This window comes from Oncorhynchus nerka, unplaced genomic scaffold (genome assembly GCF_034236695.1).
Source record: "Oncorhynchus nerka isolate Pitt River unplaced genomic scaffold, Oner_Uvic_2.0 unplaced_scaffold_1209, whole genome shotgun sequence".
NCBI classification, from domain to species: Eukaryota; Metazoa; Chordata; class Actinopteri; order Salmoniformes; family Salmonidae; genus Oncorhynchus; species Oncorhynchus nerka.
The window spans coordinates 51,392-63,574 of record NW_027040125.1 but is presented as its reverse complement, the minus strand read 5'-3'; the positions used below and the strand labels follow the sequence as shown (position 1 = coordinate 63,574).

Genomic DNA, 12,183 nt, shown 5'->3' with positions numbered 1-12,183 from the left:
GTCAGGTTTCTGCAGTTATTACCTGATCCCCAGGTGTGTGTCAGGTTTCTGCAGTTATTACCTGATCCCCAGGTGTGTGTCAGGTTTCTGCAGTTATTACCTGATCCCCAGGTGTGTGTCATGTTTCTGCAGTTATTACCTGATCCCCAGGTGTGTGTCAGGTTTCTGCAGTTATTACCTGATCCCCAGGTGTGTGTCAGGTTTCTGCAGTTATTACCTGATCCCCAGGTGTGTGTCAGGTTTTTCAGGTTTTGCAGTTATTACCTGATCCCCAGGTGTGTGTCAGGTTTCTGCAGTTATTACCTGATCCCCAGGTGTGTGTCAGGTGTGTTTCTGCAGGTTTTGCAGTTATTACCTGATCCCCAGGTGTGTGTCAGGTTTCTGCAGTTATTACCTGATCCCCAGGTGTGTGTCAGGTTTCTGCAGTTATTACCTGATCCCCAGGTGTGTGTCAGGTTTCTGCAGTTGAAAATTACCTGATCCCCAGGTGTGTGTCAGGTTTCTGCAGTTATTACCTGATCCCCAGGGTGTGTGTCAGGTTTTGCAGTTAATACCTGATCCCCAGGTGTGTCAGGTTTCTGCAGTTATTACCTGATCCCCAGGTGTGTGTCAGGTTTCTGCAGTTATTACCTGATCCCCAGGTGTGTGTCAGGTGTGTTATTCAGGTTTCTGCAGTTATTACCTGATCCCCAGGTGTGTGTCAGGTTTCTGCAGTTATTACCTGATCCCCAGGTGTGTGTTATTCAGGTTTCTGCAGTTATTACCTGATCCCCAGGTGTGTGTCAGGTTTATTCAGGTTTCTACCTGATCCCCAGGTGTGTGTCAGGTTTCTGCAGTTATTCCTGATCCCCAGGTGTGTGTCAGGTTTCTGCAGTTATTACCTGATCCCCAGGTGTGTGTCAGGTTTTTGCAGTTAATACCTGATCCCCAGGTGTGTGTCAGGTTTTGCAGTTATTACCTGATCCCCAGGTGTGTGTCAGGTTTCTGCAGTTATTACCTGATCCCCAGGTGTGTGTCAGGTGTTTCTTCAGGTTTCTGCAGTTATTACCTGATCCCCAGGTGTGTGTCAGGTTTCTGCAGTTATTACCTGATCCCCAGGTGTGTGTCAGGTGTGTTATTCAGGTTTCTGCAGTTCCCCTCCTGATCCCCAGGTGTGTGTCAGGTTTCTGCAGTTATTACCTGATCCCCAGGTGTGTGGGTCAGGTTTCTGCAGTTGTTACCTGATCCCCAGGTGTGTGTCAGGTTTCTGCAGTTATTACCTGATCCCCAGGTGTGTGTCAGTTTTCTCTCTCAGTTATTACCTGATCCCCAGGTGTGTGTCAGGTTTCTGCAGTTATTACCTGATCCCCAGGTGTGTGTCAGGTTTCTGCAGTTATTACCTGATCCCCAGGTGTGTGTCAGGTGTGTTATTCAGGTTTCTGCAGTTATTACCTGATCCCCAGGGTGTGTCAGGTTTCTGCAGTTATTACCTGATCCCCAGGTGTGTGTCATGTTTCTGCAGTTATTACCTGATCCCCAGGTGTGTGTCAGGTTTCTGCAGTTATTACCTGATCCCCAGGTGTGTGTCAGGTTTCTGCAGTTATTACCTGATCCCCAGGTGTGTGTCAGGTTTCTGCTTATTACCTGATCCCCAGGTGTGTGTCAGGTTTCTGCAGTTATTACCTGATCCCCAGGTGTGTCATGTTTCTGCAGTTATTACCTGATCCCCAGGTGTGTGTCAGGTTTTCTGCAGTTATTACCTGATCCCCAGGTGTGTGTCAGGTTTCTGCAGTTATTACCTGATCCCCAGGTGTGTGTCAGGTTTTTGCAGTTAATACCTGATCCCCAGGTGTGTGTCAGGTTTCTGCAGTTATTACCTGATCCCCAGGTGTGTGTCAGGTTTCTGCAGTTATTACCTGATCCCCAGGTGTGTGTCAGGTGTGTTATTCAGGTTTCTGCAGTTATTACCTGATCCCCAGGTGTGTGTCAGGTTTCTGCAGTTATTACCTGATCCCCAGGGTGTGTCAGGTTTCTGCAGTTATTACCTGATCCCCAGGTGTGTGTCAGGTTTCTGCAGTTATTACCTGATCCCCAGGTGTCAGGTTTCTGCAGTTATTACCTGATCCCCAGGTGTGTGTCAGGTTTTGCAGTTAATACCTGATCCCCAGGTGTGTGTCAGGTTTCTGCAGTTATTACCTGATCCCCAGGTGTGTGTCAGGTTTCTGCAGTTATTACCTGATCCCCAGGTGTGTGTCAGGTGTGTTATTCAGGTTTCTGCAGTTATTACCTGATCCCCAGGTGTGTGTCAGGTTTCTGCAGTTATTACCTGATCCCCAGGTGTGTGTCAGGTGTGTTATTCAGGTTTCTGCAGTTATTACCTGATCCCCAGGTGTGTGTCAGGTTTCTGCAGTTATTACCTGATCCCCAGGTGTGTGTCAGGTTTCTGCAGTTATTACCTGATCCCCAGGTGTGTCAGGTTTCTGCAGTTATTACCTGATCCCCAGGTGTGTGTCAGTTTTCTGTAGTTATTACCTGATCCCCAGGTGTGTGTCAGGTTTCTGCAGTTATTACCTGATCCCCAGGTGTGTGTCAGGTTTCTGCAGTTATTACCTGATCCCCAGGTGTGTGTCAGGTTTTTGCAGGTACCTGATCCCCAGGTGTGTGTCAGGTTTCTGCAGTTATTACCTGATCCCCAGGTGTGTGTCAGGTTTCTGCAGTTATTACCTGATCCCCAGGTGTGTGTCAGGTGTGTTATTCAGGTTTCTGCAGTTATTACCTGATCCCCAGGTGTGTGTCAGGTTTCTGCAGTTATTACCTGATCCCCAGGTGTGTGTCAGGTGTGTTATTCAGGTTTCTGCAGTTATTACCTGATCCCCAGGTGTGTGTCAGGTTTCTGCAGTTATTACCTGATCCCCAGGTGTGTGTCAGGTTTCTGCAGTTATTACCTGATCCCCAGGTGTGTGTCAGGTTTCTGCAGTTATTACCTGATCCCCAGGTGTGTGTCAGTTTTCTGTAGTTATTACCTGATCCCCAGGTGTGTGTCAGGTTTCTGCAGTTATTACCTGATCCCCAGGTGTGTGTCAGGTTTCTGCAGGTACCTGATCCCCAGGTGTGTGTCAGGTTTTCAGGTTTGCAGTTATTACCTGATCCCCAGGTGTGTGTCAGGTTTCTGCAGTTATTACCTGATCCCCAGGTGTGTGTCAGGTTTCTGCAGTTATTACCTGATCCCCAGGTGTGTGTCAGGTTTCTGCAGTTATTACCTGATCCCCCAGGTGTTATTACCTGTCAGGTTTCTGCAGTTATTACCTGATCCCCAGGTGTGTGTCAGGTTTCTGCAGTTATTACCTGATCCCCAGGTGTGTGTCAGGTTTCTGCAGTTATTACCTGATCCCCAGGTGTGTGTCAGGTTTCTGCAGTTATTACCTGATCCCCAGGTGTGTGTCAGGTTTCTGCAGTTATTACCTGATCCCCAGGTGTGTGTCAGGTTTCTGCAGTTATTACCTGATCCCCAGGTGTGTGTCAGGTTTCTGCAGTTATTACCTGATCCCCAGGTGTGTGTCAGGTTTCTGCAGTTATTACCTGATCCCCAGGTGTGTGTCAGGTGTGTTATTCAGGTTTCTGCAGTTATTACCTGATCCCCAGGTGTGTGTCAGGTTTCTGCAGTTATTACCTGATCCCCAGGTGTGTGTCAGGTGTGTTATTCAGGTTTCTGCAGTTATTACCTGATCCCCAGGTGTGTGTCAGGTTTCTGCAGTTATTACCTGATCCCCAGGTGTGTGTCAGGTTTCTGCAGTTATTACCTGATCCCCAGGTGTGTGTCAGGTTTCTGCAGTTATTACCTGATCCCCAGGTGTGTGTCAGTTTTCTGTAGTTAGTTACCTGATCCCCAGGTGTGTGTCAGGTTTCTGCAGTTATTACCTGATCCCCAGGTGTGTGTCAGGTTTCTGCAGTTATTACCTGATCCCCAGGTGTGTGTCAGGTGTGTTATTCAGGTTTCTGCAGTTATTACCTGATCCCCAGGTGTGTGTCAGGTTTCTGCAGTTATTACCTGATCCCCAGGTGTGTGTCAGGTTTCTGCAGTTATTACCTGATCCCCAGGTGTGTGTCAGGTTTCTGCAGTTATTACCTGATCCCCAGGTGTGTGTCAGGTTTCTGCAGTTATTACCTGATCCCCAGGTGTGTGTCAGGTTTCTGCAGTTATTACAGGTTTCTGATTCCCCAGGTGTGTGTCAGGTTTCTGCAGTTATTACCTGATCCCCAGGTGTGTGTCAGGTTTCTGCAGTTATTACCTGATCCCCAGGTGTGTGTCAGGTTTCTGCAGTTATTACCTGATCCCCAGGTGTGTGTCAGGTTTCTGCAGTTATTACCTGATCCCCAGGTGTGTGTCAGGTTTTTGCAGTTAATACCTGATCCCCAGGTGTGTGTCAGGTTTCTGCAGTTATTACCTGATCCCCAGGTGTGTGTCAGGTTTCTGCAGTTATTACCTGATCCCCAGGTGTGTGTCAGGTGTGTTATTCAGGTTTCTGCAGTTATTACCTGATCCCCAGGTGTGTGTCAGGTTTCTGCAGTTATTACCTGATCCCCAGGTGTGTGTCAGGTTTCTGCAGTTATTACCTGATCCCCAGGTGTGTGTCAGGTTTCTGCAGTTATTACCTGATCCCCAGGTGTGTGTCAGGTTTCTGCAGTTATTACCTGATCCCCAGGTGTGTGTCAGGTTTTTGCAGTTAATACCTGATCCCCAGGTGTGTGTCAGGTTTCTGCAGTTATTACCTGATCCCCAGGTGTGTGTCAGGTTTCTGCAGTTATTACCTGATCCCCAGGTGTGTGTCAGGTGTGTTATTCAGGTTTCTGCAGTTATTACCTGATCCCCAGGTGTGTGTCAGGTTTCTGCAGTTATTACCTGATCCCCAGGTGTGTGTCAGGTGTGTTATTCAGGTTTCTGCAGTTATTACCTGATCCCCAGGTGTGTGTCAGGTTTCTGCAGTTATTACCTGATCCCCAGGTGTGTGTCAGGTTTCTGCAGTTATTACCTGATCCCCAGGTGTGTGTCAGGTTTCTGCAGTTATTACCTGATCCCCAGGTGTGTGTCAGTTTTCTGCAGTTATTACCTGATCCCCAGGTGTGTGTCAGGTTTCTGCAGTTATTACCTGATCCCCAGGTGTGTGTCAGGTGTGTTATTCAGGTTTCTGCAGTTATTACCTGATCCCCAGGTGTGTGTCAGGTTTCTGCAGTTATTACCTGATCCCCAGGTGTGTGTCAGGTGTGTTATTCAGGTTTCTGCAGTTATTACCTGATCCCCAGGTGTGTGTCAGGTTTCTGCAGTTATTACCTGAATCCCAGGTGTGTGTCAGGTTTCTGCAGTTATTACCTGATCCCCAGGTGTGGTATATGAGGTGTTATTCTGGTCTCCTCAAATCAAATGTTATTCGTCACATGCTTGATAAACACCAGGTGTGAACTAACAGTGAAAAGCTGACTGACAGGTCCTTCCCAACAATGCAGAGAGAAAGAACATGAGTAACGATAACTATGTATACACCTGCTCCACTACAGCCCCGTCCATGTGAATGGGGGCTGCTCGGCCCTCTGTTTCCTGTAGTCTACCATCAGCTCCTTTGTCTTGCTGACGTTGAGGGAGAGGTTGTTGTCCTGTCACCACACTGCCAGGTCTCTGACCTCCTCCCTAGAGGCTGTTTAATCATCTTCGGTGATCAGGCCTTCCACCATCGTGTGGTCAGCAAACTTAATGATGGTGTCGGAATTGTGTGTGATCATGCAGTCGTGAGTGAACAGGCAGTACTGGAGGGGACTAAGCACGCACCCCTGAGGTGCCCCCGTATTCAGGGTCAGCTTGGCAGATGTGTTGTTGCCTACCCTCAACACCTGGGGGCATCCCGTCAGGAAGTCCAGGATCCAATTGCAGAGGGAGGTGTTCAGTCCCAGGGTCCTTAGCTTAACGATGAGCTTGGAAGGCACTATGGTGTTGAACGCTGAGCTCTAGTCAATGAATAGCATTCTCGCATACAGTAGGTGTTCCTTTTGTCCAAGTGGGAAAGGACAGTGTGGAGTGCAATAGAGATTGCGTCATCTGTGGATCTGTTGGGGCGGTATGCAAATTAGAGTGGGTCCAGGTTGTCTGGGATGATGGTGTTGATGTGAGCCATGACTCTGAAGGTATTTTATGGCTACAGAGTGCTACGGGGAGATAGTCATTTAGACAGCTCACCATGGCGTTTTTGGGCACAGGGACTATGGGTGGTCTGCTTGAAACATGTAGGTGTTACATACTGGGTCAGGGAGAGGATGAAAATGTCAGCGAAGACACTGGCCAGCTGGTCGGCGCATGTTCTGAGTACACATCCTAGTAATTCATCTGGCCCCGTGGCCTTGTGAATGTTCACCTGTTTAAAGGTCTTACTCACATCGGCTATGGAGAGCGTGATCACACAGTCGTCCAGAACAGCTGGTGCTCTCACGCATGGTTCAGTGTTGCTTGCCTCGAAGCGAGCAAAGAAGGCATTTAGCTCATCTGGTAGGCTCGTGTCACTGGGCATCTTGCTGCTGGTTTTCTCTTTGTAATCCGTGGTAGTTTGCAAGCCCTGCCACATCTGATGAGCGTCAGAGCCAGTGTAGTAGGATTAGATATTAGTACTGTATTGACACTTTGCCTGTTTGCTTGGTCGTCAAAGGGCATAGTGGGATGTCTTATAAGTGTCCAGGTTAGTGTCCCGCTCCTTGAAAGCGGCACCTATAGCCTTTAGCTCAGTTTCGGCTATTGCCTGTAATCCATGGCTTCTGGTTGGGAAATGTACGTACGGTCATTGTGAGGGGAACTTCATCGATGTACGTATTAATGAAGCCGTTGACTGATGTGGTGAACTCCTCAATGCCATCGGGTGAGTCCCGTAACATATTCCAGTCTGTGCTAATTCAGGTATCCCTCCTCTGTCGTTCAGGTATCCCCTCTGTCGTTCAGGTATCCCCTCTGTCATTCAGGTATCCACTCTGTCATTCAGGTATCCACTCTGTCATTCAGGTATCCACTCTGTCATTCAGGTATCCACTCTGTCATTCAGGTATCCACTCTGTCATTCAGGTATCCACTCTGTTATCCAGGTATCCACTCTGTTATACAGGTATCCACTATGTTATTCAGGTATCCACTCTGTTGTTCAGGTATCCACTCTGTTATTCAGGTATCCACTATGTCATTCAGGTATCCCCTCTGTCATTCAGGTATCCACTCTGTTATTCAGGTATCCACTCTGTTATCCAGGTATCCACTCTGTTATCCAGGTATCCACTATGTTATTCAGGTATCCACTCTGTTATTCAGGTATCCACTATGTTATTCAGGTATCCACTCTGTTATCCAGGTATCCCCTCTGTTATTCAGGTATCCACTCTGTTATCCAGGTATCCACTATGTTATTCAGGTATCCACTCTGTTGTTCAGGTATCCACTCTGTTATTCAGGTATCCACTATGTCATTCAGGTATCCCCTCTGTCATTCAGGTATCCACTCTGTTATTCAGGTATCCACTCTGTTATCCAGGTATCCACTCTGTTATCCAGGTATCCACTATGTTATTCAGGTATCCACTCTGTTATTCAGGTATCCACTATGTTATTCAGGTATCCACTCTGTTATTCAGGTATCCACTATGTTATTCAGGTATCCACTCTGTTATTCAGGTATCCACTCTGTTATCCAGGTATCCACTCTGTTATCCAGGTATCCACTGTGTCGTTCAGATATCCACTCTGTCGTTCAGATATCCACTATGTCGTTCAGATATCCACTGTGTCGTTCAGACATCCACTCTGTTATTCAGGTATCCTTTTCAGTTATTCAGGTATCCCCTCTGTCATTCAGGTATCACACACCTGACACACTGATGTAACACCACGTGTGTCAGGTGTGTGTTATAGTTGTGATAGAGACTGTAGATATAACATTATTAGGTATATTAGTAGTTATGTTAGTAGGTATATTAGTAGGTGTATTAGTAGGTATATTAGTAGGTATATTAGTAGGTATATTAGTAGGTATGTTATTAGGTATATTAGTAGGTATATTAGTAGGTATATTAGTAGGTATATTAGTAGGTATATTAGTAGGTATGTTATTAGGTATATTAGTAGGTATATTAGTAGTTATGTTAGTAGGTATATTAGTAGGTGTATTGTGGTATTAGGTGTATTAGTAGGTATATTAGTAGGTATGTTATTAGGTATATTAGTAGGTATGTTAGTAGGTATATTAGTAGGTATGTTAGTCTGTATAGTTTCCCTGATCCCTGGCACATGTCTGTCTGCAGCAGCTGTTAGTAGGTATATTAGTAGGTATATTAGTAGGTATGTTAGTAGGTATATTAGTAGGTATATTAGTAGGTATGTTAGTAGGTATATTAGTAGGTATATTAGTAGGTATGTTAGTAGGTGTGTCAGTAGGTACATTAGTAGGTATGTTAGTCTGTATAGTTTACCTGATCCCTGATCAGTAGGTACATTAGTAGGTATGTTAGTAGGTATAGTTTACCTGATCCCTGGCACATGTCTGTCTGCAGCAGCTGCTTCGCTCTGATGATGTCAACGTTGAGTCTTCCAGCAGAGGGCAGGTAGTTGAGTGATAACAGCAGCTCTCCCAGCTCTACCTCATTCTGTTAGAAACAAAAAACACTGTTGATATCACTCTGTCTGTAGATATGTCTGTCTGACTATCTCAGAGAGTGGAGTGATAACAGCAACTCTCTCTCTCTCTCTCTCTCTCTCTCTCTCTCTCTCTCTCTCTCTCTCTCTCTTTCTCTCTAGTAGAGAGAACCCAGGATGTGTGTCTAGTAGAGAGCCCCTAGTAGAGAGAACCCAGGATGTGTGTCTAGTAGAGAGCCCCTAGTAGAGAGAACCCAGGATGTGTCTAGTAGAGAGCCCCTAGTAGAGAGAACCCAGGATGTGTGTCTAGTAGAGAGCCCCCTAGTAGAGAGAACCCAGGATGTGTGTCTAGTAGAGAGAACCCAGGATGGTGTGTGTCTAGTAGAGAGCCCTCTAGTAGAGAGAACCCAGGATGTGTGTCTAGTAGAGAGCCCCTAGTAGAGAGAACCCAGGATGTGTGTCTAGTAGAGAGTCCCCTAGTAGAGAGAACCCAGGATGTGTGTCTAGTAGAGAGAACCCAGGGTGTGTGTCTAGTAGAGAGCCCTCTAGTAGAGAGAACCCAGGGTGTGTGTCTAGTAGAGAGCCCTCTAGTAGAGAGAACCCAGGGTGTGTGTCTAGTAGAGAGCCCCTAGTAGAGAGAACCCAGGATGTGTGTCTAGTAGAGAGAACCCAGGGTGTGTGTCTAGTAGAGAGCTCTCTAGTAGAGAGAACCCAGGGTGTGTGTCTAGTAGAGAGCCCTCTAGTAGAGAGAACCCAGGATGTGTGTCTAGTAGAGAGCCCCTAGTAGAGAGAGAACCCAGGATGTGTGTCTAGTAGAGAGAACCCAGGGTGTGTGTCTAGTAGAGAGCCCTCTAGTAGAGAGAACCCAGGGTGTGTGTCTAGTAGAGAGAACCCAGGGTGTGTGTCTAGTAGTGGTGTTCTAGTAGTGAACCCAGGGTGTGTGTTTAGTAGAGAGCCCCTCTAGTAGAGAGAACCCAGGATGTGTGTCTAGTAGAGCCCCTAGTAGAAGGGCAAGTGTGTGTCTAGTAGAGAGCCCTCTAGTAGAGAGAACCCAAGGTGTGTACGTGTGTATAATGTTGTTCTTTAACAGCCTGTTGTTGTGGTGTTGTGGTGTTGGTGTTGTGGTGGTGTTGTGTTGTTGTGTTGTGGTGTTGTTGTGGTGTTCTGGTGTTGTTGTTGTGGTGTTGTTGCAGTGTTGTTGTGATGTTGTGGTGTGTTGTTGTTGTGTGTTTTGGTGTTTTTGGTGGTGGTGTTGTTGTTGTTGTGGTATTGTGGTGTTGTTGTGTTGTTGTGGTATTGTTGTGTTGTGTCTGTTGTGTTGTTGTGATGTTATGGTGGTGTGTTGTTGTTGTTGTGGTGTTGTTGTGGTGTTGTTGTTGTTGTGGTGGTGTTGTGGTATTGTGGTGTTGTTGTGATGTTGTTGGTGTTGTGGTGTTGTTGTGGTGTTGTTGTTGCGGTGTTGTGGTATTGTGGTGTTGTTGTGGTGTTGTGGTGTTGTGGTGGTGTTGTGGTGTTGTTGTGGTGTTGTTGTGGTGTTGTTGTTGTGGTGGTGTTGTGGTGTTGTTGTTGTTGTTGTGGTGTTGTTGTTGTTGTGGTGTGTTGTGGTGTTGTTGTTGTTGTGGTGGTGTTGTGGTGTTGTGGTGGTGTTGTGGTGTTGTTGTGGTGTTGTTGTGTTGTTGTTGTGGTGTTGTTGGTGTTGTGGTGGTGTTGTGGTGTTGCTGTTGTGGTGTTGTGGTGTTGTTGTTGTTGTGGTGTTGTGGTGGTGTTGTTGTTGTGTTGTTGTGGTGTTGTGGTGTTGCGATGTTGTGGTGTGTTGTTGTTGTGGTGTTGTGGTGTTGTTGTTGTGGTGTTGTGTGTGTTGTGTGGTGTTGTGGTGTTGTGGTGTTGTGGTGTTGTTGTGGTGTTGTGTGTTGTTGTGTTGTTGTTGTGTTGTTGTGTTGTTGTGGTGTTGTGGTGGTGTTGTGGTGTTGTGTTGTTGTGGTGTTGTGGTGTTTGGTGTTGTGGTGTTGTGGTGTTGTGTTGTTGTTGTGTGTTGTGGTGTTGTGGTGGTGTTGTTGTGGTGTTGTTGTGGTGTTGTTGTTGTTGTGGTGTTGTGGTGCTGTTGTGGTGGTGTTGTGGTGTTGTGGTGTTGTTGTTGTGGTGGTGTTGTGGTGTTGTGGTGTTGTTGTGGTGTTGTTGTTGTGGTGTTGTTGTTGTTGTGGTGTTGTGGTGTTGTGGTGTTGTTGTTGTTGTTGTGGTGGTGTTGTGGTGTTGTGTTGTTGTGGTGTTGTGGTGTTGTTGTGGTGTTGTTGTGTTGTTGTTGTTGTGGTGTTGTGGTGTTGTTGTTGTTGTGGTGTTGTGGTGTTGTTGTGGTGTTGTTGTGGTGTTGTTGTGGTGTTGTTGTGGTGTTGTTGTGGTGTTGTGGTGTTGTTGTGGTGTTGCTGTGGTGTTGTGGTGTTGTTGTTGTGGTGTTGTGGTGTTGTTGTGGTGTTGTTGTGGTGTTGTTGTGGTGTTGTTGTGGTGTTGTGGTGTTGTGGTGTTGTGGTGTTGTTGTGGTGTTGTTGTGGTGTTGTTGTTGTTGTTGGTGTTGTGGTGTTGTGGTGTTGTTGTGTGTGTTGTTGTTTGTGGTGGTGTTGTGGGTGTTGTGGTGGTTGTGGTGTTGTTGTGTTGTTGGTGGTGTTGTGTTGTGTTGTTGTTGTTGTTGTGTGTTGTGGTGTTGTTGTTGTGGTGTTGTGGTGTTGTTGTTGTTGTGGTGGTGTTGTGGTGTTGTGGTGTTGTTGTGGTGTTGTTGTGGTGTTGTGGTGTTGTTGTTGTTGTTGTGGTGTTGTGGTATTGTGGTGTTGTTGTGATGTTGTGGTGTTGTGTTGTTGTTGTTGTGGTGTTGTGGTGTTGTTGTGGTGTTGTTGTATTGTGGTGTTTGTGTTGTTGTTGTTGTGGTGTTGTATTGTGGTGTTGTGGTGGTGTTGTTGTTGTGGTGTTGTTGTATTGTGGTGTTGTTGTATTGCTGTGGTGGTGTTGTGTTGTTGTTGTGGTGTTGTTGTGGTGTTGGTGTTGTGGTGTTGTTGTTGGTGGTGTTGTGGTGTTGTTGTGGTGTTGTTGTGTTGTGTTGTGGTGGTGTTGTGGTGTTGTTGTGGTGTTGTGGTGTAGTTGTTGTTGTGGTGTTGTGGTGTTGTTGTTGTTGTGGTGTTGTAGTATTGTGGTGGTGTTGTTGTATTGCTGTGTTGTGGTGGTGTTGTATTGTTGTGGTGTTGTTGTTGTGGTGTTGTGGTGTGTTGTTGTTGTGGTATTGTGGTGTTGTTGTGGGTGTTGTGGGTGTTATTGTGGTGTTGTTGTGTTGTTGTTGTGTTGTGGTGGTGTTGTTTGTGTGTTGTGGTGTTGTGTGTTGTGGTGTTGTTGTATTGCTGTGGTGTTGTTGTATTGTTGTGGTGTTGTTGTGTTCGAGGGCCATGCATTCACCACCCTCGTGACAATAGAACAGATGTGCAGCTAGGACAGTGTGTCAGTGTTAGTGTTGTTGTGGTGCACGTGTTGTTGTTGTTGTGGTCGGTGTTGCCTGTTGTTGTGGTGTTGTG

At 46.5% G+C, this 12,183-nt stretch overlaps 1 protein-coding gene across 1 annotated transcript in view; it reads right to left on the bottom strand.

Annotated features, from left to right (window-relative positions):
* The window catches only part of LOC135569091 (synaptotagmin-17-like), a 69,047-nt gene that overhangs the window by 13,896 nt on the left and 42,968 nt on the right, over positions 1-12,183 (bottom strand). Inside the window, 1 exon segment of the mRNA XM_065015930.1 lies at positions 8,523-8,643. Within this exon segment, the coding sequence (XP_064872002.1) occupies positions 8,523-8,643 (121 nt within the window).